This window comes from Typopeltis vanoorti, chromosome 3 (genome assembly GCF_054136105.1).
Source record: "Typopeltis vanoorti isolate ZY-2024b chromosome 3, IOZ_Tvanoo_1.0, whole genome shotgun sequence".
Classification (NCBI taxonomy): domain Eukaryota; kingdom Metazoa; phylum Arthropoda; class Arachnida; order Uropygi; family Thelyphonidae; genus Typopeltis; species Typopeltis vanoorti.
The window spans coordinates 107,521,869-107,545,713 of record NC_143551.1 but is presented as its reverse complement, the minus strand read 5'-3'; the positions used below and the strand labels follow the sequence as shown (position 1 = coordinate 107,545,713).

Genomic DNA, 23,845 nt, shown 5'->3' with positions numbered 1-23,845 from the left:
TTGGTCGGCTAAATCCCAAATTGCCAGCCCATCCTCGTTCGTTCAGTATCCAAGTAGATTCCCAACAGGGTGCACCACGAGAAGGTGAGGATTAGACATTAGGTCAGAAGCCTAGTTAGTTCTCCACATTCCTTTAAAAGCTATGTGGAGGTCTCCTCTCAGTTATACAGCTTTGACCCTTAAGCACCCCTATGACAATAGTTATGTCTTAAAAAAACAAATAATTATTAATCTCACTTTTCATGTTAATATTCTTCATTATCTGTGAAAATAGTTCTTCAGCTTCATTGTTTAAATGATCGTCATATGGATCCCAGTTCAAATCCAGTGAATTGATTTCGTTTTCATCGTCATCAGTGTCCCACAACAGATCATCTTCTGTACTATCCATAAGATTAGAGATACCACACTTTTTAAATGATTTTATTACAGTCTCTACTTTTACTTTATTCCATTCTTTGATCACAAAATTGCACAACATATCAACTGATTAAGCTTGCATAGATCCACTGTTTGTAAATGATTTTTCACTAGTCTACATTCAATTATTCCACTCTTCTCGCATGTGATCTTTAAATAGTTTGTTCAAGCACACGTCTACTGGTTGCAATTCAGAAGTTAAACCACCTATTACAGCAATTTTTGTGTTATTTTTTCTAGAAAAAGACTTAGTATTCTCAGTTAAATGACAAGAAATATATCCCATACTAATAAATGGATTTCTTCATTATACTGCCTGGTCGCATGTTCCACACATTATTTATCCATAATTTCACTCCATTTTCGTCCGTCCATCCTTTTTCATGAAAATGTACAAAAATACTTGAAGGAAGTTTTATCATAAATTTAGAGGAATGGAGTAATGATGACTCAGCTGTTGAACCCTTGTAGGGAGAGTTCCGATCTAAATATTTTCTTTGAATGTTTTTTATACATAGATATTATCACTCATGCTGAAGCTTAGTGGAGAAAACACTCATCTAGTGATAATGATTACTAATTAAATTTATTTAGTTAATCAATTATTATGTCAGTACTCTGCCTTGGTTATCAAAGTGCTTTGGTGATCAAGGTTCTTATGACTAATCATGCAGTCCTAATTTGCACTTTGGGTGTGGTGATGAACTCTTGCTGAAGGTCTCATGATCATCTCTCAGATTTTTGGTAAAATAAAGCAGCCTAATTTCTTGAGATTTAGAGAATGTTGTTATGCAGCAGATTCTTGAAAGTCTAAGATTTATATCTGCTTCTGTATAAAAGGGGAGTTTTATTCCATTTGATCAGGTGATCTGTATTCATGGCATGATCTGCCACTCCAGAATGCAGGTAATGCAGGTAGTGCAGGTAATGATGTAGTTTCTGTGCTCCTCGAGATAGATGTTTTGCAAGTTCAGAAGATGCTGCAGACCCCCCCCCCCCACACACACACACACAGTGGCCTAGATCAGCGTTTCCCAGATTTTTCCTACGACAGAACACTTCACAAATCCTGAAATTTTCACAGAATAACTTGGTTATTTTGTAATGTATTAATAATTAATTATGGCATAATCATAAAGAGTATTAGTACACTTATGTATACGGTGTGACATGTTGACAAATACAATGGTACCTTTTGTGAGCATAATTCATTCCAGAAACGTGCTTGTAATCCAAAGCACTCGTATATCAAAGCGAATTTCACTGTAAGAAATAATGGAAACTCAGATGATTCATTCCAAAACTCAAAAATATTCATATAAAAATGATTAATACAAAATACATATACCTTCGTATACCTTTTTATATTTTTATTATTTAAATGTAATATACATAAAGTAATCAAATTTATTAATTACATATTACAGTAATTGTATTGGGTAGGACGACTTTCATTGTCACTAACAGAATCACTGCTATTTGTTGACTCTTTTTCTTTTTGTGCAACTTTAACAAGGAACCTATCCAACGACACCTTGCTTTTGCCTCCTTTTGAGGATTTCATGGAAATATGACGTTGCATTGTCATTAAACAGATTCATCGCTCGCACTGCCACAGCCTTACTCGGGTGGTGCTTTTCTACAAAATTTTGCACTGTTTCCCACATTTTACACACCTCCCTAATCTCATTTGAAGAGAGGGATATCGCTGTCTTTTTCTCCTCCTCCTCCTCCTCAGATGAGATCTCCTCCATAACCTCTTGCTGTTGCTTGCGATGCAGATCCATCAGTTCGTCAGTGGTAAACTCCTGGCCATATTCCTCCACCAGCTTTTGAATGTCATCCTCATTCACCTCCAGTCCCATGGTCTTCCCCAAGGACACAATTTCATCAACAAATGGCAGCTCCTGTTCATGAGCAAACCCCCTTGATGCAATCATACCACAGTTTTCTCTAAGCAGAATTAAGGGTTCTCTTGGTGACCCCATCCCAGGCTTTATCGATGATCTTGACGCAGTTTACGATGTGGAAATGATTTTTCCAAAACTCTTGGAGGGTAAGGTTAGTTCCTTCGATCACCTCGAAGCATCATTGAAATAGTGCCTTGGTGTAAAGCTTTTTAAAGTTCGAAATGACCTGCTGATCCATGGGCTGGAGTAATGGAGTAGTGTTGGGAAGAAGGATCTTGACCTTAATGAACTCGAATTCTTCCAGTAAGTCACCCTCAAGGCCTGGAGGATGAGCAGGAGCATTATCCATAACCAGCAAGACTTTGAGTGGCAATTTTTTTTCTAAAAGGTATTTCTTCACTGCAGGACTGAAGACTCGTTAATCCACTCAACGAACAAGATACGAGTGACCCAAGCCCTGCTATTGGGTCTCCACATAACGTTTAACTGGCTCTTCTGCACCTTGCATTTCTTGAAGGCTTGTGGATTCTCAGAATGATACACGAGCAGGGGCTTGACTTTTAAATCACTGCTTGCATTAGCACACAGCAAGAGGGTGAGATGGTCTTTCATGGGCTTGTGACCAAGCATTGCATTCTCTTCTGCTGTAATGTAGGTCCTCTTTGGCATCTTTTTCCAAAAAAGCCCTGTCTCATCGCAATTAAAAACTTGCTGCGGCAGGTAACACTCGGAAACCATGAGCTTCTGGAACTCGGCAACGAATGCCTCATTTGCCTTTGCATCCGAACTCGCAGCCTCTCCGTGCCTCCCACCCCTATGGATGCCACTTCTCCTCTTAAAGTTATCAAACCATCTCCTGCTCGCCTTGAAACCTTCTTCGTTTTTCTGTAAACGTACCTGGCAGTTTACTTACGAGGTCGGTGTACAAGGCCTTTGCCTTCTCACAGATCAAGTTCTCTGTCACAGTATCACCTGCTAGTTTCTTCTCGTTTATCCACACCAAAAGTAACTTTTCTACATTTTCCAGAATACATGGCCGTTGCTTCGATTCTCTCATGACTCCTTTTGCTACATCTATTCCCCCCCCCCCCCTTAGTTCTTTCTTCTTTAATACTGTGTAAATCGTTGACATAGACTTCTTATAAAATCTTGCGATGGCGGCCACTTGCATACCTTGTTTGTGCTTCCCGATGATTTCCTTCTTAACTTCCACTGTAATCATCTCCTTCTTACCGCCTTCCTTTTCAACCCTTTTCTTCATTAGGGCCATTGTCGTAGTACAGTTAATAAAGAACAGTCACTACATTTGGACACAAAATAAAAAAATGCTTTACGCACACACACGTGGTCACAATGCTAGCACGAATGTTGACTATACGAATGGGGTATGCCGACTGAGAACGAGCATGCGAGACGTTTACCCACGATCCCAAGCGGCTTGTGATCACGTGACGCTCGGCAAACAAAGCGTATAGATAATACTGGTATTGCAAGCCCTCGCTCGTTTATCAAGTTAAAATTTATTACAAATTATTGCTGGTCTTGCAAAACACTCGCAATCCAAGGTACCACTGTATAAAATTACATTTAAATCAGTTATCAGTCAATGGACTAATGAAATCTTATAGCATATTGTAGTTTCCTCAGGCCAACATCATTAAATTAATTTGTGCTGATTTTCATTGACATATCCCATTCTGATCACATAAAATTTATAATATTATTGTAAGTACTTACTAGTGAATGCAGACTTTTTCTCCTGTGTTCTGGTAGTTTTCCCCTCCTTTTGCAGATCCTGGAGGTGGATGAATCACTATCTGTTGCATCACAAACACCTTCAATAAGAGATTTCTTAACACCAAAATTAAACAAAGTCCCTTGTCTCTTATTCATATTAAAATTTAAATCTGTAGACCTATTACTTTTAAAAAATCACGGCACTACAGTTTCCAAACAAGCACTTTCACCCTACAATTCGAACTTGGGAAGAAAGTATTCAGTATTACTAGATTTGAGAACCAGATACAGACTACCTTGATCTTCAATTTCAGTGGAAAAATTTTCTTTATACTTTCTTTCTGATTGGTCACTAACATTTGCAACACAGATATTATTTCATTCAGTTTTGAGAACAGAGGATACGCCCCCCATTGTTGTAATCAACTTGCAGGCAATTTTTATGACCAGTCATAAACAGCGGTATTCCATTTCCCAAATGTTGAAAGATTTCGATCTGTGAAATTTAACGATAATTTATGAATGTTTCCATGTTTAAATATATACGGCTTGGTAAATGACATTTGCAACACAGATGTTATTTCGTTCAGTTTTGAGAACAGAAGATACACTGCCCATTGTTGTAATCGGCTTGCAGGCAGTTTTTATGACCAGTCATAAACAGCGGTATTCCCTTTCCCGAATGTTGAAAGATTTCAATGTGTGAAAATTAACGATAATTCATGAATATTTCCATGTTTAAAAATATGCTGCTTGGTCACTGACATTTGCAACACAATGTCATTCATTTTTGAGAACAGAGGATATGCCTCCCATTGTGGTAATCGGCTTGCAGGCAATTTTTATGACCAGTCATAAACAGCGGTATTCCCTTTTCTGAATTACTTCCGTATTTAAAAATACACTGCTTGGTCACTAACATCACAGAACACTTATTCACTTTCTGCGGAACATAACTTGGGAAACTCTGGCCTAGATGATGGAGACAAGCTCCTGGTAAGTGGATAAGAGGGTAACTTTTTGGTATGGCTTGAAGGAAATCTGTATGTCATTTACATTTTTAGAACACATGTAGTTTTTCTGAGATGCCTTGGATGTAGGGAAGAGCAATGGATGTTTTTTTTTTGGATTGGTGGGGGGGGGGGGCGGATTGTGCAGAGAATTCTGTTGATTTTGTGAAGGGGGAATGCTATTGGCTAAAAAATGTCCTGGATGTGACTGGTTTCTGTGGAGAGACTAACGTGGTCAGAGTAAATGATTATAGCTCAAATTACTAAGGTTCTGATAACACTGTTGGTGAGAGGGGGGGGGGGGTAACAGATGATTAATGTACCTTCCAGTGTGGTCAGGTTTTCTGTAGACAGAAAAGATAAGGATCTGTTAGTTGGGCGACCAGAGTGTCACAGAAGGGCAGATTGTTATTATTTTCCCTGTTCAACAGTGAAATGGATCCTTGGGTTTTGGCAGTTGAGATATGCTAGAAATGTTTCTAACATATCCCAGCAATGTGGCCAAATGGAGAACATGTTGTCTACATAGATAGCTATATTTTCAAAATGTCAATGAAAAGATTGGCTGGAGGATGGGGAAAGAAATGGCATATTGTGCTTCAATCTGCAGGTTTTTCATGGCAGAGAAAAACTTGTAGGTTTTTCTCTGCCATGTAAAACAGAGTTAATGGTATAACTGAATAAGTCTGATAATTAACCCTGTATGTCAATCATAGTAACTCGGCATCATATTGGAAGAACAAAATTTATAAACAGATAGAGCGTATCTCTATGGAGTCTCCCATATCATCCCTTTCCTCTGGCAGTTTTTTTTTTTATGGAAAATTTTGAAAACAAGCTCTTGACTCAGCCCTCTTATGCTGTACATGATGTGTTTTCTTTTTGGTCCCATCAATGGTATTTGCTGAGACCAAATCCAGTGAGACTCTAGAATCCAATTTACAATGGAAAAGGAAACTAAAAATAGTCTAGCCTTTCTAGACACCTTGGTTACCCATCTACCCGATGCCCCCCCCCCATACAGTACAGCATATAACCTTTGTTTCAATGAGAGTTCTCTTGAAGCAGAACTCAATCATATACACAGCACTTTTTTATCCAATTGCTACAGTGCCCACACTATCAAAATAATAATAATCACTCCTGCCCTCAATCCATAACCTTCTCTTCAGAAAGATTTAGTAATACTATCACCATCCCCTATGTCCAAGGCACATCAGAAAAAAATAGCCAGAATCTTAAAGAAATGCAATCTTTGCACCATTTTCAAGCCCCACTTAACACTAACTACATTTATCCACTCTGCTAAAGATATACTCCTCCCTTCTTTCAGTTCCAGGTCTTTATAGATTTACTTGTTCCTAGAAGTTGGTCTACTGTGAACAGACAGGAAGATCATCTACCATCTGCATGGACAAACATAAAAAAAATACATCTACAGTCATGGCTGTGGTCAATCTGGCCTTGAGATAGAGCTTTGAATATAGCTCTATCTCAAGAATCAATTGGGAAAAAGACTATCATGCTTCATCACAGTAAATTTAGAAGAGAAAGACTGTTTTTAGAATTGGGGGGGGTGGGGGGGGGGGGGGGTGGGGGGGGGGGGGGGTGGGGGGGGGGGGGGGTGGGGGGGGGGGGGGGTGGGGGGGGGGGGGGGTGGGGGGGGGGGGGGGTGGGGGGGGGGGGGGGTGGGGGGGGGGGGGGGTGGGGGGGGGGGGGGGTGGGGGGGGGGGGGGGTGGGGGGGGGGGGGGGTGGGGGGGGGGGGGGGTGGGGGGGGGGGGGGGTGGGGGGGGGGGGGGGTGGGGGGGGGGGGGGGTGGGGGGGGGGGGGGGTGGGGGGGGGGGGGGGTGGGGGGGGGGGGGGGTGGGGGGGGGGGGGGGTGGGGGGGGGGGGGGGTGGGGGGGGGGGGGGGTGGGGGGGGGGGGGGGTGGGGGGGGGGGGGGGTGGGGGGGGGGGGGGGTGGGGGGGGGGGGGGGTGGGGGGGGGGGGGGGTGGGGGGGGGGGGGGGTGGGGGGGGGGGGGGGTGGGGGGGGGGGGGGGTGGGGGGGGGGGGGGGTGGGGGGGGGGAGTAGCCATAGTATTCAACACAAAATACGAGGCTAATCTTCTTGAATGGCAGTCAGTCTCAAGTAGTGTGATGTAGGCAAATATGAGAATGGGGAACTGGACAATGAGACTCATTTGTGCCTATTGTCCCACAGAAGGTTCTACTAAGGTAGAAGTAGAGGAATTTTTTGAGGCTTTAGAAAAAGCAACTGACACAATGGAAAAGGGAAAGTTGGTCCTTGTTGGGGATCTAAATAGCAGAGTAGGAAATGATTGCGAGATATACAAAAATATTTTGGGAAAATTTGGAGAAAAGAGCAAAGCTAATAATAATGGCAAATATCTGTTGGATTTCTGCTCAGGACATGGACTGGTTATTACTAACACCATGTTACAACATAAAAATGTGCACAAATTTACATGGAGAGAACAGGCAAGGAATAAGAAAAGTCTCATTGACTATGTTATTGTTGATAGTGATGTTTTCTCCCTGGTGGAGGACACCAGAGTGTACAGAGGATTTGAAATTGGAAGTGATCACTATTTAGTCTTGAGCAGGATAAAATTGAATTTCATATTGAAAAGAATAACATGTAAGAAAGTTTTAAAGCGAATAAAAGTTGAGCAGTTTTCAGATGTGAACTGTAGACTAAAACACACAAAGATTATTGAAGAAAAAATGAAAGAGTTTGAGAACAGGAATCAAACCTTGGAGATTCAGTGGCAAACCTTGAAGAAAACCCTGATTGATTCAGCCAGAGAGGCAAGTGGTGACGTTGTCTGCAAGGATAGAAAAATCAGAACTCCATGGTGGACACGGCACAGGAAGTTAAAGCGGTAGTGAAGAAAAAGAAGAAAGCATATCAAAAGTTCTTGTCAAATTCCCGATGATTGGAGTAGAGCTCTAATAGTACCCATATATAAAAAGGGAAATCAAACGGAATGTGAGAATTACAGAGGTATTTCCCTACTGAGTGTTCCTCTCAAGATCTATGCAAGTATACCTGAAACGGTTGAGATGAATTGTGGAAAAAAAGCTTGGTGAAGAACAAGCTGGATTCAGGCCAAACAGAGGCTGTCAGGATCAGATCTTCACTTTACGACAAATAGTCGAGAAAGCATGGGAATATAACAAAGATCTGTATTTAAGTTTTGTCGATTTGGAAAAGGCATATGACAATGTGCCAAGAGAGAAGCTATTCAATATGCTGCAGTTATATGGTGTTAATGGGGCATTATATCAAGCAATACTTAGTCTTTATTTGAGTTGTAAGTCAGCAGTTAGAATTGAAGGAAGTACAGGAAGATGGTTTAATGTTAAATCTGGTGTGACACAAAGATGTACATTATCCCCTCTGTTATTCATTATCTATATGGATCACATTATGAAGGAAAGTGGTATTAAACATGATATCAAAATTGGAGATGTTAATGTCAGCTCTTTGCTTTATGCAGATGATGTTATACTTCTAAATAAATCCGCTACAAGTCTGCAAGATTCTCTTACTAAATTGAGTGACTGTTGTAATAGATATGGTATGAAGGTCAGCAATAAAAAGACAAAGACAATGAAAATAGGCAGAATCATTGAAAATCTCAACTGTGTTGTGAATGGAGAACCTGTGGAACAAGTAAAACATTTCAGCTACTTAGGCACGATTTTTACTGAAGATGGTAAATTAAATATTGAAATAGCCAAGAGAATCAGCAAAGCTGGTATGGTGGGAAGTGAATTGAATAAATTCATATGGAATAAGAGAGAAATTAGTCGGAACACTAAATTAGCTGTATACAAGACAGTGTTCAAACCAGTTTTAACTTATGATGGATCTGAGAGCTGGGTCAGAAGTAAAACACTTGACCAAAGACTAGAGACCACAGGTATGAGAGTCCTGAGAAAGATTAGAGGCGTGAACCGATGGCATCAATGGCAGTATCATATTAAAAATGAGGATATTAGGAAAGAACTTGACATTGTCAGCATCCAGGAATGCGTTAGCAGAGCTAATCTCAGGTGGTATGGTCACTTAAACAGAATGGAAGAGAAAAGATTAGCAAAATAAGTGTTCTCTGCCAGGTTGGCAGGAAAACGACCCAGAGGAAGACCAAGATATAGGTGGATTGATATGGTACAAAGTGTTATAGACCAGTGCTTCCCAAACTTCTAGGTGCCAGGGCCCCCTTTGCAAAAATTAAAATATCTCACGGCCCCCCTCGAAAAAAAATCGTAATAGAGTGATATATTATTATAATATTTATTGTATTTATATTCAATACAAAAGATACACAGCGAATATTGCAAAATTCAAATGCATATATTACATTTTTTGCCTCTTACCGTTTGGTTCTGAAGACGATGCGGGCTGTTCTGGTAAAATATGAAATACTGTCCTTTTTTATTTAAATTCTGTTTCTGCTTCTTCTGATTGTTCGCGGGATTTTTTTTTATTTTTTATCAGCCACTTATCATCTCAGGGTTAAATTTTTTAATGTAGAATAGATCAAATAATATCACCACTCACCGATACTGGCACACCACAGACCGATAACATGAAATTAGTGAATATTACCTGAATAAGGGAATCCCCGGACCAGGAACATTTTTCTCTTTTGTGACTTTTCTTCCTTTACGGTAATTTAGCCTAACGCGAAACAGACAGCAAAGGTAGGTTATTAAAACGTGCATATGATTGGTGCGGTATTAACAAAAGATCGCGCAACCGAAAGATAAAAGCATAGCTGACAATTCAGTTGAAATGCTAACTCTCTTCAATCGAATTCCATATGTGAAACTGCCATAACATTCATTATATATATATATATATATTACTTAGTTTTAACACTTTTACGAATTTTAACACGTTCGGTTGAATTTTATTGCTGCCTTGGGAAATCGAACTCACACACATCTAATTAATACAATAGTTTTTAGTTAGATACTGTGTTTGCCCATGCAACATATGGTTTTGTTTCAGTCTACACAGCATAGTTTCTGTATGAGGGGACATGTGATTCATTAATTAGTGTGTTTTTATCCCAGTTGTCTCTAATTGCACTATTTGTTGAGAAATATATTACACAGACTCCTCATACCTTATTCACTGGCATAATAAAAGTACTTGTTTTTATTGCCTCTGCAGTATAGTGGCTGTTAGGGAGGGCATGTTGTTTACCACTGCAAGGAGTTACTGTCTCCCTACATGAACTTGTTTAAGCTTTTTTTTTTTCATGTGTGAAGTATATGCGAAACTTTTATTGGTAACAGAAAACCAGCTCGGATGACAGTGATAATATATAACGAGTTTTGATATGTATATAAAGTCAATATCAACGGTCCCTGATTATGAACGCGTGATGAAAGGGACAGGAAGATTTGGAGATTCCCTGGAGAGCATTCGAAGTAAATACAATTAATCACTGGTTTGAAATGAAACATATGAATAAGCAATATTTACTAATATTCATTAAACGCCGAAATACGAGGAAGAAAAGTTTGTGAACCAACACCAATGTGTGAATTTTTCCATTAAAATATAAAAAAATAACAAAGAAATAATAAAAGTTAAATACGTTTCTTTTAAAATAAAAAAATCGGCTAAGTCTTAAAACATTTTAAATTTGTTTTCATTATTTCACGGCCCCCCTCAACAAAACCTACGGCCCCCCCAAGAGGGCCGTGGCCCTCAGTTTGGGAAGCGCTGCCATAGACGATAGAAATATAAGATCTGATAATGTTGGAGTCTTGACAATTAACAGACTGATTTAGAGGAAAATTGTAGATAGGAAGTTAGTAATGATATAATTTTTTCATGTAGTACTATCATATCCTGTACACCCCTTGAGGGTACATGGCAGGAATTTGATGATGGTGATGATGATATACATTGCTTTCAGTTTGCTTGCAAATTGCTTAAAAGTGGCTGTTCTAATTTAGTGGGTGGCAAGCATTAACTTCTGGCTTAGTGAAATATGCACAAACTGCAGACTCATGTTACATTCATTACTAGATAGTTGATCAAACTATCTAGTAAACATCTTAATAAAAAATAAAAATAAAAAATCATTTCCTGAGAATAAAGTTACTTACTCTGCAATTATTGCAGTTATACTTATTATTAGGCACATACCAGAAGTGATCTTGCAGCCAGTTAGGAAACTTTTATTTTCAAAAAAAATAAAAAAAATAAAAAAAAAGGAGAGTGATCTCATTACCAAGTTACATCCCTGTAGCAATTTTGTATTCAAAAACTCTCAAGTAAATTTTCCAATCTTTTAAAACTAGGCACTAAATTAACTTTCTTTGGTGATTGTTTTATGCTTTGAAGATTTTGCCTTTTGTGACTTCATGTTGAAAGAAATAAGAAATGCTTTTGCACCATATTTATAAGTTCCATATGCCTCTAACCAACAAAGCATCTTATATCATATACAGTAGTATCTCGGTAATCCGAACTAATAAAAACCATGCTCGTTCGGATCAGTGAATTTTCGCCCAAGAGACAACAATAACTAGCCTTTAAGACAAAAATTATCAGATTCTTGTTTGTATATATCTTTATTGTTGAGGATTTTGATTTAATAGAATTGCATAGTTCAGTATATAATTTAATTTGCGTATAAAATATCACTTTCTTGTACACAACACACAAAACAAGTTTCACAAAATAACACACACGTTTTTTTTTTTTATATTTCTCTGTAAAAAAAGTCACTGATTTTCTTTCGCTTCTTGGAAGCTGAACGTTTTTCAAATGCTCTTCTTGGAGCTGCATTAGCAATAAAACTTTGTGGAATGGCGTATCATTCTGATTAGCCCATTCTATACACATATTAAAACTATCAACTGCCTCTTCATGTTTTACTTTTTTTTCTTTGAATTCTTTATTGTCATCATCATCATCTGCTAATTCATTCTGTAGCATCATATTTATAATTTAAGCATCTGATTTGATTTCGAATTCACTTTCGGTTCTACCTGTAATCCATTCCGTAACACCTGTTTGTGAAATTTCAATATTTGGATTTATATTTTTAACCAAATTATGCACGTTTTGAATTTCTGCTTTTTGTGTATCGCCGTAGTTATCTTCGTAAATTCTAGAGGGTCACAGTTTTCTCCGTGATACTCAAATCGCTTCAGGTTTGAGGATTCCCAAGCAACATCAATTGAGAATGCTACATCCTTCAAATTTATATTTTTTATTGGTGTGTAACGTCATAATTTTGGGAAATTACATTTAAAAGCAGGTCTTTACGATCTTTTAATTTAATGGATTGTATTATGTTCTGATCCATTGGTTGCAACAATAGAGTAGTTTGGAGGCAAAATAATAGTATACAAAATAATAATATATAATAAATAGAATAAAAATAATAAATTTAACTTTTTTTACTTTCAAACCACAGTTCGGATTACTGGAAAGTTCGGACTAAAGAGGTTCGGATTAGTAAGATACCACTGTACCTGTATTGTGTGTGTGTATATATACACAAGCACATTAATGTTATAAGGCTTACAAAAAATTATTCGCTTACAAAACATTGTGATCAAAGGCAAAGAAATGGAAATTTGGAACAATAAACAAAATGCCAATTATCAAACAAACATAATAACCAACTTGTGAAAGTTTAAAAGTTACTCAGAAATCACTCTGATCTGAGAACGAATAGAATTTGGCTGAAATGAGCAAATAGAATACAATAATCAAAATCAGAGTAGAATATTCTGAAGATTTTGAGAGAAAAAAAATGCAATAATGAAATATGGAGTTTATTATGTTTGCTTCATTAATAAGAAGCAAGGCCAAAAATATTTTTAAGATTTTTCTACCAGGAAAGGTTTTAAGATCTTTCCTGGTAGAAAATCTTACAAAACACTGATAGGTACAGTAAAAATATACGGAACATTCCAAACGTAATGTTTCCAATGTGATAGCTCCTTGTTCAAAAGAGAGAGAGAGAGAGAATTATTTTTCATCATAATTTCCTTTCAGTATTTTTTTCAGTTGTTTTCAAAACTATTTCCCTCACTTTTTTCTCGCTTTCAAAATATATACCCTTGAGCTGTGTCTTCAATTTAGGAAACTGAACATTATTCAGTATTTTATCCCTAATGGGATTATAATTATGAAGTAAATAATTTTGCTTCTTTTCAGAGGCTCACTGTTGTCCAGCAGTCTGATGGAGCTGGGTCCATGCTGCAGGGAGAATATTCTATAACTTCAAATCCAATCTCTTCATGGAATGCACTCAATACTAAACTGTAGCAGAGGATGAAGAGAAAAAGACAAAACACATTTCAAGGCCACTCACATTCCAAGCACAGTGTGCATGCAGGTATTACTTTGGAATACCCCTTGTATATAGTTGATAACTATTCCAGCACTGCACAGTTTTCGTGTTTGAAACCAAAGAAGATCTGTAAAGCCTTTCAACTTTTGCAATTGAAACATACTTTTGATGCCATTGAATTATGATAAAACCGTGAATTGTTTGAAACATGAACCATGAAACCACTGTGGCTAAATGTGTTGGTACCATTTGTGTTTATATTTTACCATTTACATTAATATTATGCAATATTTTATCCCTCCTGGAATTATAACTGCAGTAAATAATTTTGCTTCTTTTCAGAGGCTTGCTCCTGTTGAGAAATTAAATGTGCAAATTTGGTGAAGTAAATTCACAGAATATGAAAATTATAAATTTTATTGGTTAAATATGTAATATCTGAACCTTGAAAATAAGTGCCTATGCATTTCAAAGTCATATATCCAACCAACTATGTCTGCTAATATAATTCAATATTAGCAGACATACAGTAAAGTAAATCTAATGAAAGGCTTAGGTATTAGTGATTATTCATAACAGTACTTCATAGTATAAACATCAGAGGAAAATACTAAATAAATAATTTATTGAGCTATTAGTATTTTGCTGGATTTTTTTTCCATCATTTCCAGAGCACAAATTGCATTGTTGTAAAACATAGCTCAACTAGGTTGTTGCAGAAACAGTTCAAGTTGTAACTGAAAATGAATGGCCTGTTATTATATCCTCTAGGTGGTCAGACAAAACAAAGTTAATTTGGGGAAGTGAGTTTGAATGTCTTAGAATGACTCTCAGATTTTTGGCATAATGTAGATATATTGCATAGCATGTAACAGTGCCTGGCTGACCTATAGCATTGCAATTTCTCTGCATCACAATTGTCTTCTTCCATTTAGTCCTGTGTGAAGGAGGTTGGTCTGCCAGTCCTGATTTGCCTTACCAGTTATCACAAATGTAGTTTTTATGTTCTTCAAGTTGGAAGAAATAACTGCCTTGAAGAACATATAAAGTAATTTGGGATTTGATATATATAACATAAAAAAGCATTGTAATTTTTTTATATTCCCTTTCTCCCACACCTAGGAACCCAGACTAAAATCTTACAAATTTTATATAAACCAAAAGAGCTACAATTATGATATTTGGTATACAGCTTCCCTCATATTATAACTTAAATCACTTAGGCCTTGATTTCTATCCCCCCCCCCCCCATATATGCACCAGGGTTCCAAACAGATTCTGTGCAGATTTTATCTAAACAAACAAAAATACCTTTAATCACTCAATTTTGCATACAGCTGACTCATCGTAACTTAAAGCACTATAAAGGTTCTGGTGTTTTCCTCCAATCTTGGGTTGAAAAGAAGCTCTTCGGGATTTTATCTGAACAAAAACAGTTACAGTCACTAAATTTGGTGTGTGTCTTACCCGTATTAGCAGACATACATGTTATAATGTTTTTATATCCCCCTCCCCCCAAATCTTGATGTCTAAATGGTGTCTTCTTGTTATTTTTGTCTGAAGAAAAAAAGAGAGAAAGCTCATCACCGGATTTAGTGTTCAGCTTATTTTAAGATATTAGAGGGAGGGCAAACTGTAAGATCTTAGTTAGCCCTTGTACTGGCCAATGTAATTCTTACAGTAAGAAAGAGTTTTGGCCCCTCCTACTATGTATCCTGATAACCAAACTCTTGCAGATTTTTATATACTGTACTTGGGAAAAATTAAGAGCATTTAGTCATCTATTAACTATTTACTTGATAAGCAACATGTTTTAGATTCTAGTTTTAATACAAAATACTGTAATGCATTTTATAGAGTAAATACTTCTCACAACACAACTGTCTTCATGTTGGTTTTCAACAACCAGACATTGTAAACATTAGCCAAAGCTACCCATCCCTTTAAAACCATGATGTGATCTCCTTTCATATCTAGTACCAAGGTAGCAACTTAGATACTGCTGCTGCTGTACTGGGTAGATTAAGTTATTACATTATGTACATATATGTTTACCAAATGAAAATTTTGGTCATTCACTAGGAAATTTATTTATTTTGTATGGGGGGGTCCCCCTTTCCTCCACCATCCCTTAGAACAGGTTGAGCCCTCCTAATAAGGGATTATGTATGTATTTTATGATTTTTAGATCCATGTGTTTTCACGAGGCCAGTTTGTCTGTTCTGAGGGATGAAAAACCTGAGTTTCTGGGTGAAAAAATCCTCTACCTCCCTATAAGACCAGCTAACTCACCTTTTGTCGAAAGAGACCAGATAAAGGTTAATCACGTCGTGGACAGGAATCAAACCCAGTTCTTTCCATCCAAAAGGCTTAGTCTATATTGACTGAGCTACATTCACTATAGCAAATGTTCTGAACTTTTTACATCGTAAGCTTAAAAGATCATTTCATTGAACTTTAGCTGGGTCTTTTCCATAGTAGTTTGTTACAGGGAACCATTTTGTTACAGTGGTGTTGCCATAGTGCACATGTAATGTATGACAATATTATGTATAGTAATATGAAAAGTTAGATCTTTGCTGTATTGGAATTCTAAATTTACATTTTTTTGCAGGAGTCATCAACACAGAAGGAGTTCATATCAGCACAGTGAAAGAAGGCCAGGTCTATGAGACAGTTACTCTAAAATGGTGTACCCCAAGGTCTAGTTCAGTTGGTATGCAATATTATAGTTGGAAACTTCCAAACTTTTTATTGGTAATTTTTTAATTTTTGGACCATATGTTGTTTCTTTCTGATAAGTCTCAAGATCTGATTAGTTCTCAGAGAACAACTACTACTGATTCTTTCAAAAAAGAGATAAGGCTAAAAATAATTAATAGATTTTCAGGCTTAAAAGTTTCATTGAGATGTATGTTTATTTCTTATAATGCTATAGTTTTGAAGAAGTCTGCCTATATTCTTAGCTTCTGGCACTTTCTTGATTGTGCCAATATTCTTCTTGCTCACACTTAGTTTCAAATTTTAGTTTGTAACTGAGTTGAAAAAGAAAAAATTTTTGTCAGTTAAGAAATTAAAGTCAGAAAGCCACTATCAGAAATTCAGATTAGATTTATTAACTATTTCTTTTCTTTATAACTATTTTTTTACAAACAGATGTATGCTGCATAAATTACATAACTTTCTGAAGAATTTGACTACCACTTTAGATCCATGGATAGTCAATAGTCTGATTTGTCATTTTTGAACTATGAGTAATTGTTAATTGTATTTTTGGCTTATCTTGAAGCTTAGTTCTCATGATAAGGAATTGGTCATTTGACCACTTGTAGAAATACCTCAACATTATCCCAAGATCTTCCTGTAAAACTACCAGTAAAATAGCTTAAATTAAACAAAATTTATGAAAAAAATGTCATTGGTTTTCACTGTTAAAAAAAAAAAAAAAAAGGATTTTATATCTGAACTTAAACTTTATTATTATTTTTCTGTGTTTTAGTAGTTAACTTCTTCAGCACACTCCATCAGAGAAAAATACAAGAGACTCAAAGATGTTAATTAAATGAGGGGAAGAAAAACTGAAGTAATACAAAACTTGCCTAGTAAAATAGTAACTGCCATATTAATATTAGTTTTTAGTAAGGCTGTTTTAAAAGCTCTAGCATCTGGCTCATTGTCTTCTTGTGCATCTGTGTGTATCATGCAGACATTCCATTGTGTTCAAGGCAGATATTGTTGTGATAACATAATGAGCAACCAAACTATTTTGTATCAGATAAGACAAAAGTAGATGATTAAATTGCCACTAAGCATGTGGCTGTCATTTTGATTAAGTGTTGTACAATGTCCTCTCACCATACTGCTTCCTTGAAAACATTAATGTTCTCTAGTAATAAGTCATGATTTCTGAATTCCTTAAGACTTCATATGACTTTTCTATGTGAAGATACTTCTAGTTATGCTATATACACTTTTTCTTCACTTCAGAAGCCTGTCCAATCTGGCTAAACGATGGAAAGACTAACAAGTTATCTCACACAATCTGAACACTTGTAACAAGGATCAGAAGCTGAAGGTCTCAAAGGAATGTTCTGGGGGGGGGGGGGTTATAGATTTAGAATATCAGTTTGATATCATGACTGTATGATCTTGGCAGTGTCCATAATATATTTATGGCCACTGCCTATACAAACAGCAGATTTACAGCTCCCTGAAACTCTGAGTATTTTTTTCTATATGTTTTTCTTCTTCCTTGGAATACCTTTTTTATTACTTGCAGTTCTTTTTTAATTGCAGTAGACTCCTTTTACTGTTAAGGCATATTGCTAATGTTTCAACTATATCCCAATTTCAGATTTCTTATCCAGTAGTGGGTTGACGTAGCATGTTAGTACTTCTAACATACCAAGTTAAACTGCAAAAGTTAAGTGCTAACCTTACTTTCTAATTAAGATATTCAAGAAATTGTCTTTTTGTTTAAGTTCCATGGTGAACTAGATCAGGGGTTGGCAGACTTTTTCTGAGAAGCACCTGATGGTTAATATTGTAGGCTTTACTGGCCAAGAAGTAAATTTGAGGGTATCATGTACTTATACATAAGATAGGAAACAAATTAATGAAAGTATGGAATTCTTTTTTATGAGACATAATTATGCCTAATTGGGGTTCAAATTTAGTGTTTCCAATCATCAAAATCTTTTGTAAACACTCAACAGATTAGGCTGATCTGTAACAAGATTTTATGCATTTCATGTTTGAAAATGTCTTTTTATCATCATCATTAAATTCCTGACGTACGCTCAAAGGATGTACAGGATATTATGATAGTACTACATGAAGAACTTACATCATTACTAACTTCCTTCCTTTTCCTCCAAATCAATCTGTTTTCTATCAAGACTTCAACATTATCAGATCTTATATTTCTGTCTTCTCAGGCACTTTTTTACTGTATCAATCCACCAATATCTTGGTCTTCCTCTGGGTCTTTTTCCTGCCACCCTGGTAGAGAACACTTGTTTTGATTAATCTTTTCTCTCCCATTCTGTTTAAGTGACCATACCACCTGAGATTAGCTCTGCTAACAATGTCAAGTTCTTTCCTAATATCTTCGTTTTTAATATGATATTGCCATTGATGCTATCTATTCATGCCCCTAATCTTTCTCAGGAATCTCATATCTGTGATCTTTAGTTTTTGGTCAAGTGTTTTATTTCTAACGCAGTTCTCAGATTATCATCCATAAGTTAAAATTGGTTTGAACACTTTCTTGTATACAGCTAATTTAGTGTTTTGACTAATTTCTCTCTTATTCCATATAAATTTATTCAGTTGACTTCTTACTGTATTGGCTTTGTTGATTCTGTCATCTATTTCCATATTTATTTTACTATCTTCACTAAAAATTGTGCCTAAGTAGCTCAAATGTTTTAATTGTTCTAAAGAAAATGATACTTGTTTTATAGGTTTTCTATTCATGATGCAGTTGATATTTTCAATGTTTCTGCCTATTTTCATTGTCTTTGTTTTGTTATTACTGATTTTCATGCCAAAATTATTACAACAGTTATTCAATGTAGTCAAAGAACCTTGCGGACTTTGCACTGGATTTATTTAAAAGTATAACATCATCTGCATAGAGTAAAGAGCTGAGATTAACATCTACAATTTTCTTATTCGGTTTAATAGTGCTTTCCTTCATAATCTGATCCATATAAATAATGAATAACAGGTGATAATGTACATCCTTGTCTTATACCACATTTAACATCAAACGACCTTCCTGTACTTCCTTCAGTTCTAACTGATGACTTACAACTCAAATAAACACTAAGTATTGCTTGATATAATACCTCATTCACACCATTCAACTGTAGCATTTTGAATAGCTTTACTCTTGGCACTTTGTCATATACCTTTTCCAGGTCTACAAAACTTAAATACAGATCTTTGTTATATTCCCATGATTTCTCAACAATTTGATATAAAGTGAAAATCTGATCCTGACACCCACTACTATTTGGCCGAGTCCAGTGTTCTTCACCAAGCTTCTCTTCCACAACCGTTTCCTAAGTATATTTGCATAAATCTTACCAGGAACACTCAGCAGTAATTCTCGCATTAATTTTCATTCTCTTATTGTATATGGGTACTATGAGAGCTCTACCCCAATCATTTGGAATTCGTCCCTGTGTCCATACCTTCCGAACTATGCAGTGCAGCCACTGTAATATTTTTATGCCTCCACACTTGATCATTTCTGGTCAGATATCATCTACTCCAGCTGCCTTTTGACATTTTAGGCTTTTTTCTATTAAAGTATCGATATGTATTCCTGATTGCATGCCTGTTGAGTGTTTTTTACTACTGTACTGTCACTGATTGTTTCGTTTAGCAATTGTTCGAAGTAATTACTCTATACATCAAGGATATCTTTTTCTCCAGTTTTCATGTCATCTTTATCATCTCTAATTCCTTTTACAACACTCTTTCCTCCATTTCTGATCTTTTTCAACAACCTCCAGAATATCTTGCCAGCTTCCTAATATTTATTTTCTATGTTCCTACCTTGACTTTTGTTTAGCTAGTTGTACGCATTGTTTAGCTTTCTTACATCCGTCTCTGTGTTCTCTAAGAGCACAAGCAGACTTATTCACCAGGAACTTTCAATTTGCTTCTTTTCCTTCACTGCCTCTTTAACTTCCTATGTTCACCTTGGAATTCTGATTTTTCTTACCTTGCACACCACCTCACCACATGCCTCTCTGGCTCAATCAATCAATGTTTTCTTCAGGACTTGCCACTGAATCTCCAAGGTTTGGTTCCTGTCCTCATACCTTTTCATTTTTTCTTGAATAGTATAGTTCACATCTGAGAGCTACTCAACTTTTATTTGCTTTAAAACTGTCTTACATGTTCATCTTTTCAATATGAAATTCAATTTTATCCTTTTATCCTGCTTAAGACTAAATGGTGATCACTTCTAATTTCAAATCTTCTGTACACTCTAATGTTCTGCACCACTGAGAAAACATCGCTATCAACAAAAAATATTCAATGAGACTTTTTTTTCCTTGCCTCTTCTCTCCATGTGAATTTGTGCACATTTTTGTGTTGGAACATTATGTTAGCAATAACCAGTTCATGTCCTGAGCAGAAATCAACAGGTTTTGCCATTATTATTAGCTTTGCTCTTTTCTCCAAATTTTCCCAAAACATTTCTGTATGTCTGACAGTCGTTTCCTACTCTGCTATTTAATTCCTCAACAAGGACCAACTTTTCCTTTTTCATTGTGTCAGTTGCTTTTTTTTAAAGCCTCAAAAAATTCCTCCACATCTACATTAGTAGAACCTTCTGTGGGACCATCAGCACAAATAAGTCTCATTGTCCAATTCCCCATTCTGATATTTGCCCACATCACTCTATTTAATATTGCCTGCCATTCAAGAAGATTAGCCTCGTGTTTAGTGTTGAATACTATAACTACTCCTTTTCCCTGATTGTTATTGCCTGAATATAACATTTTGTATTTATTGCTTAGAAAGATCTCGCAAGTTTTTTCTTTTTTTGTTTCAGCCATCTCCATTTCTTTGCCATTCAGGCTTCTTATGTTGTACCGATCTTGAACTTTGGTGATGTTGAACTGGGCTGTGTTTCAGCATTTGTTCCATTTGCTGACTTTTTACTGTTTGCCCTGGTTCCCCTGGCAAAAACAATGGGGGGGGGGGGGCTGTTTAACTGGGTGATGTCCCAGCGGCATGAAATTCTATCATGATGTTCATTTAAAAATCATCCTTAGCTTGCAGACCATATAACGATAAGAATTGGGATGGATCCAGGCTGTAGTTTGCAGATCCCTGATCTAGATGATTGGATGGTAATTGTTTGGAAAGTCTTATCAATCTAGTACTTGGTCTACCATATTTTCATACTATTAGAATGTCATTGATATATGAGGTGTACCCAAAATTTCTGGGAATTTGAATAAAATGGCTGCCTGCTGTAAGAAGCAAGCTTTTGGAATCAATATGCCTAGAGCCAGCAAGCTGAGAGGCTACTTTCTTGGGTTATGTGCATCATGTTTTTAGTGGTTCGGCAATGAATGTCCTTTTCTAACTGTTAAATTTTTAAGAAGCAAAGAATCTGCATCGAATTTTTCTTGAACTTTAAAAAAAATATTGCTGCAGAAACCCACCAAATGCTTAGGGAACATGTTCACTGAGGCAGATATTCACATCAGCCTCAATGAACGTAAAAAATATAATAAATTTAGTTTAATCCTTTATCCAAGAGTGAGCAAACAAAGTTTGCACCTGAAAGTATCTTCAGGACTGGGTAAGGTAGTACAATACCGGGCAACTCATTGTAAAGGTGGAGCAAGCTAACATCACTCTTATCTCGGTATCTCCCATAATGCAAAACACATCTCCTTGCGGATATGTATAATGTTATGCATTAAGGGAAGGGCCACTACCCAGACTAGTTTCGACCTTTATTGAGGTCTCTTCAGTGGGAGCCAGGCCCAAGTGGAGATACCAGGCAGAAGCATTAGCAAGGTCATCTCTACCTATAGGAGTTGCCAAATGGTGTGCCACCTTTTTATTAAATTACTCTGGATTTAGAGAAAGATGTTGAAAGTTTATTTTTCACTCAAAGGTGGCACACCGTTTGGCAACTCCTATAGGTAGAGATGACCTTGCTAATGCTTCTGCCTGGTATCTCCACTTGGGCCTGGCTCCCACTGAAGAGACCTCAATAAAGGTCGAAACTAGTCTGGGTAGTGGCCCTTCCCTTAATGCTTAACATTATACATATCTGCAAGGAGATGTGTTATGCATTATGGGAGATACTGAGATAAGAGTGATGTTAGCTTGCTCCACCTTTGCAACGAGTTGCCCGGTGTTGTACTACCTTACCCCAGTCCTGAAGATGCTTTCAGGTACAAACTTTGTTTGCTCACACTTGGATAAAGGATTAAACTAAATTTATTATAGTCTAACCAAGTGAAAAATAAACTTTCAAGAACGTAAAAAATACATCCTGCACTGTTGTTATGGCAAGTCAGGTCTAGAAGACCATGCCTTAGATATCCCTGCACATAGGATCAATTGGGGGGAAAAAAATAATGTGCTACACAGAAGTCATTATAAGTCAGAGAGATTGTTTTTGGAATCAACAGAAGCGTTGAAACATACTCCAAATCTCAACAAATATGACTGTATAAATTTACCAAAAATTTGGGACACAGTCATCTTAAGACCAAATTAATATCTGCTTTCTCTCTCTTTTTTTTTTTTTTTAATTTTTTTTTTTAACATAGATAGTGCCTAATAGGACTTTAGTCTTTTGTGTTGTCCATTGCAATTGTTTAAACTAGTCCCATTGTTATAGCAGATTGTTGTTGTTTCGCTTACTGTGACAAACTGTCTTTGTGCTCTGAAGATGCTGGATATAATATCAGCAATAAGTTAATAAATAGATATTATTTTCTTATCAAGTCTGTGTTCTCATTAATACTGTTAAAAATAAATCAACAGCAAACCTCTTTACTTGTCATAACTAAAATCCTGCGTCGTATCATCAAATACCAAACCTCTGTGCCCCTCTTTTCCATCTTCTCTGACTTAGAATTTCTTTATCCCATTCATTTGCTGCCTCTATGTATCTCCAAATTGGAATATCACCATTACTTTCTTCATTATTTTCCCTTTTGCAGACTAAATTTCTGCTCTCCAAATTCTCAAAATCTAAGTTCATCTTCCTTAGAGATTTCATTCACATATTGAACTGACTTTCCTCCTCCATTTCCACTGATAAAGCTGAAAGAGATGCTGAGGTAGTTGCTGCCAGCAAATGACTTTTTACAAATTTTCCGTCTGTACATCAGAATACCAGATAATCCTCTTCACACTCCCAACTACTTGTTCTTTTCTTGACCAGTTCTTCCCAGTATTTCTCTGGATGTTAACTGTCCTCTTTGTAAGTCTGCCCATAACCTTGTTTGTGTTTCCTTTTCTATAGAACATCCTTCATGCAACCACTCTCTGCTCATCCTTTGCCACTACTCTTGTGCCAAATGGGATGACTCCTGTTTTTTGTGAATCCAGTTTCACAAGGCTCCAAACTTATAGTACATTAGAACTTAGGTAATCCAAAGCTCCTTCCATTAGAGAGCATACATGGTTCTATTTCAAGTCTGAAGAACTTGAAATCAGACCTCTGGTAAGCTAGGTGATGTTTTTTTTTTTTTTTGCTCTATTTTGCTTTTCTAATAAAGACCTGCTGAAGTAGGTGTTTACTGAAGAAATAAGGACTGAAATAATACTTATTTCAGACCTTATTTCTTCATATGAAACTTGATTCAAATATCCCATGCTGTAAGATCCTTCAAATCCTCCAGTATACACTTAGCTCCTTTCTATATTTTAGT

General features: G+C 36.7%; 1 protein-coding gene across 5 annotated transcripts in view; it reads left to right on the top strand.

Moving 5' to 3' along the window:
- The window catches only part of asun (integrator complex subunit 13 asun), a 333,447-nt gene that overhangs the window by 151,001 nt on the left and 158,601 nt on the right, over positions 1-23,845 (top strand). For all 5 annotated transcript variants that reach the window (XM_090415856.1, XM_090415858.1, XM_090415857.1 and 2 more), the window contains one exon: positions 16,030-16,131. In XM_090415856.1, coding sequence (XP_090271982.1) covers positions 16,030-16,131 — 102 coding nt within the window. The remainder of the gene's footprint in view (positions 1-16,029; positions 16,132-23,845) is intronic.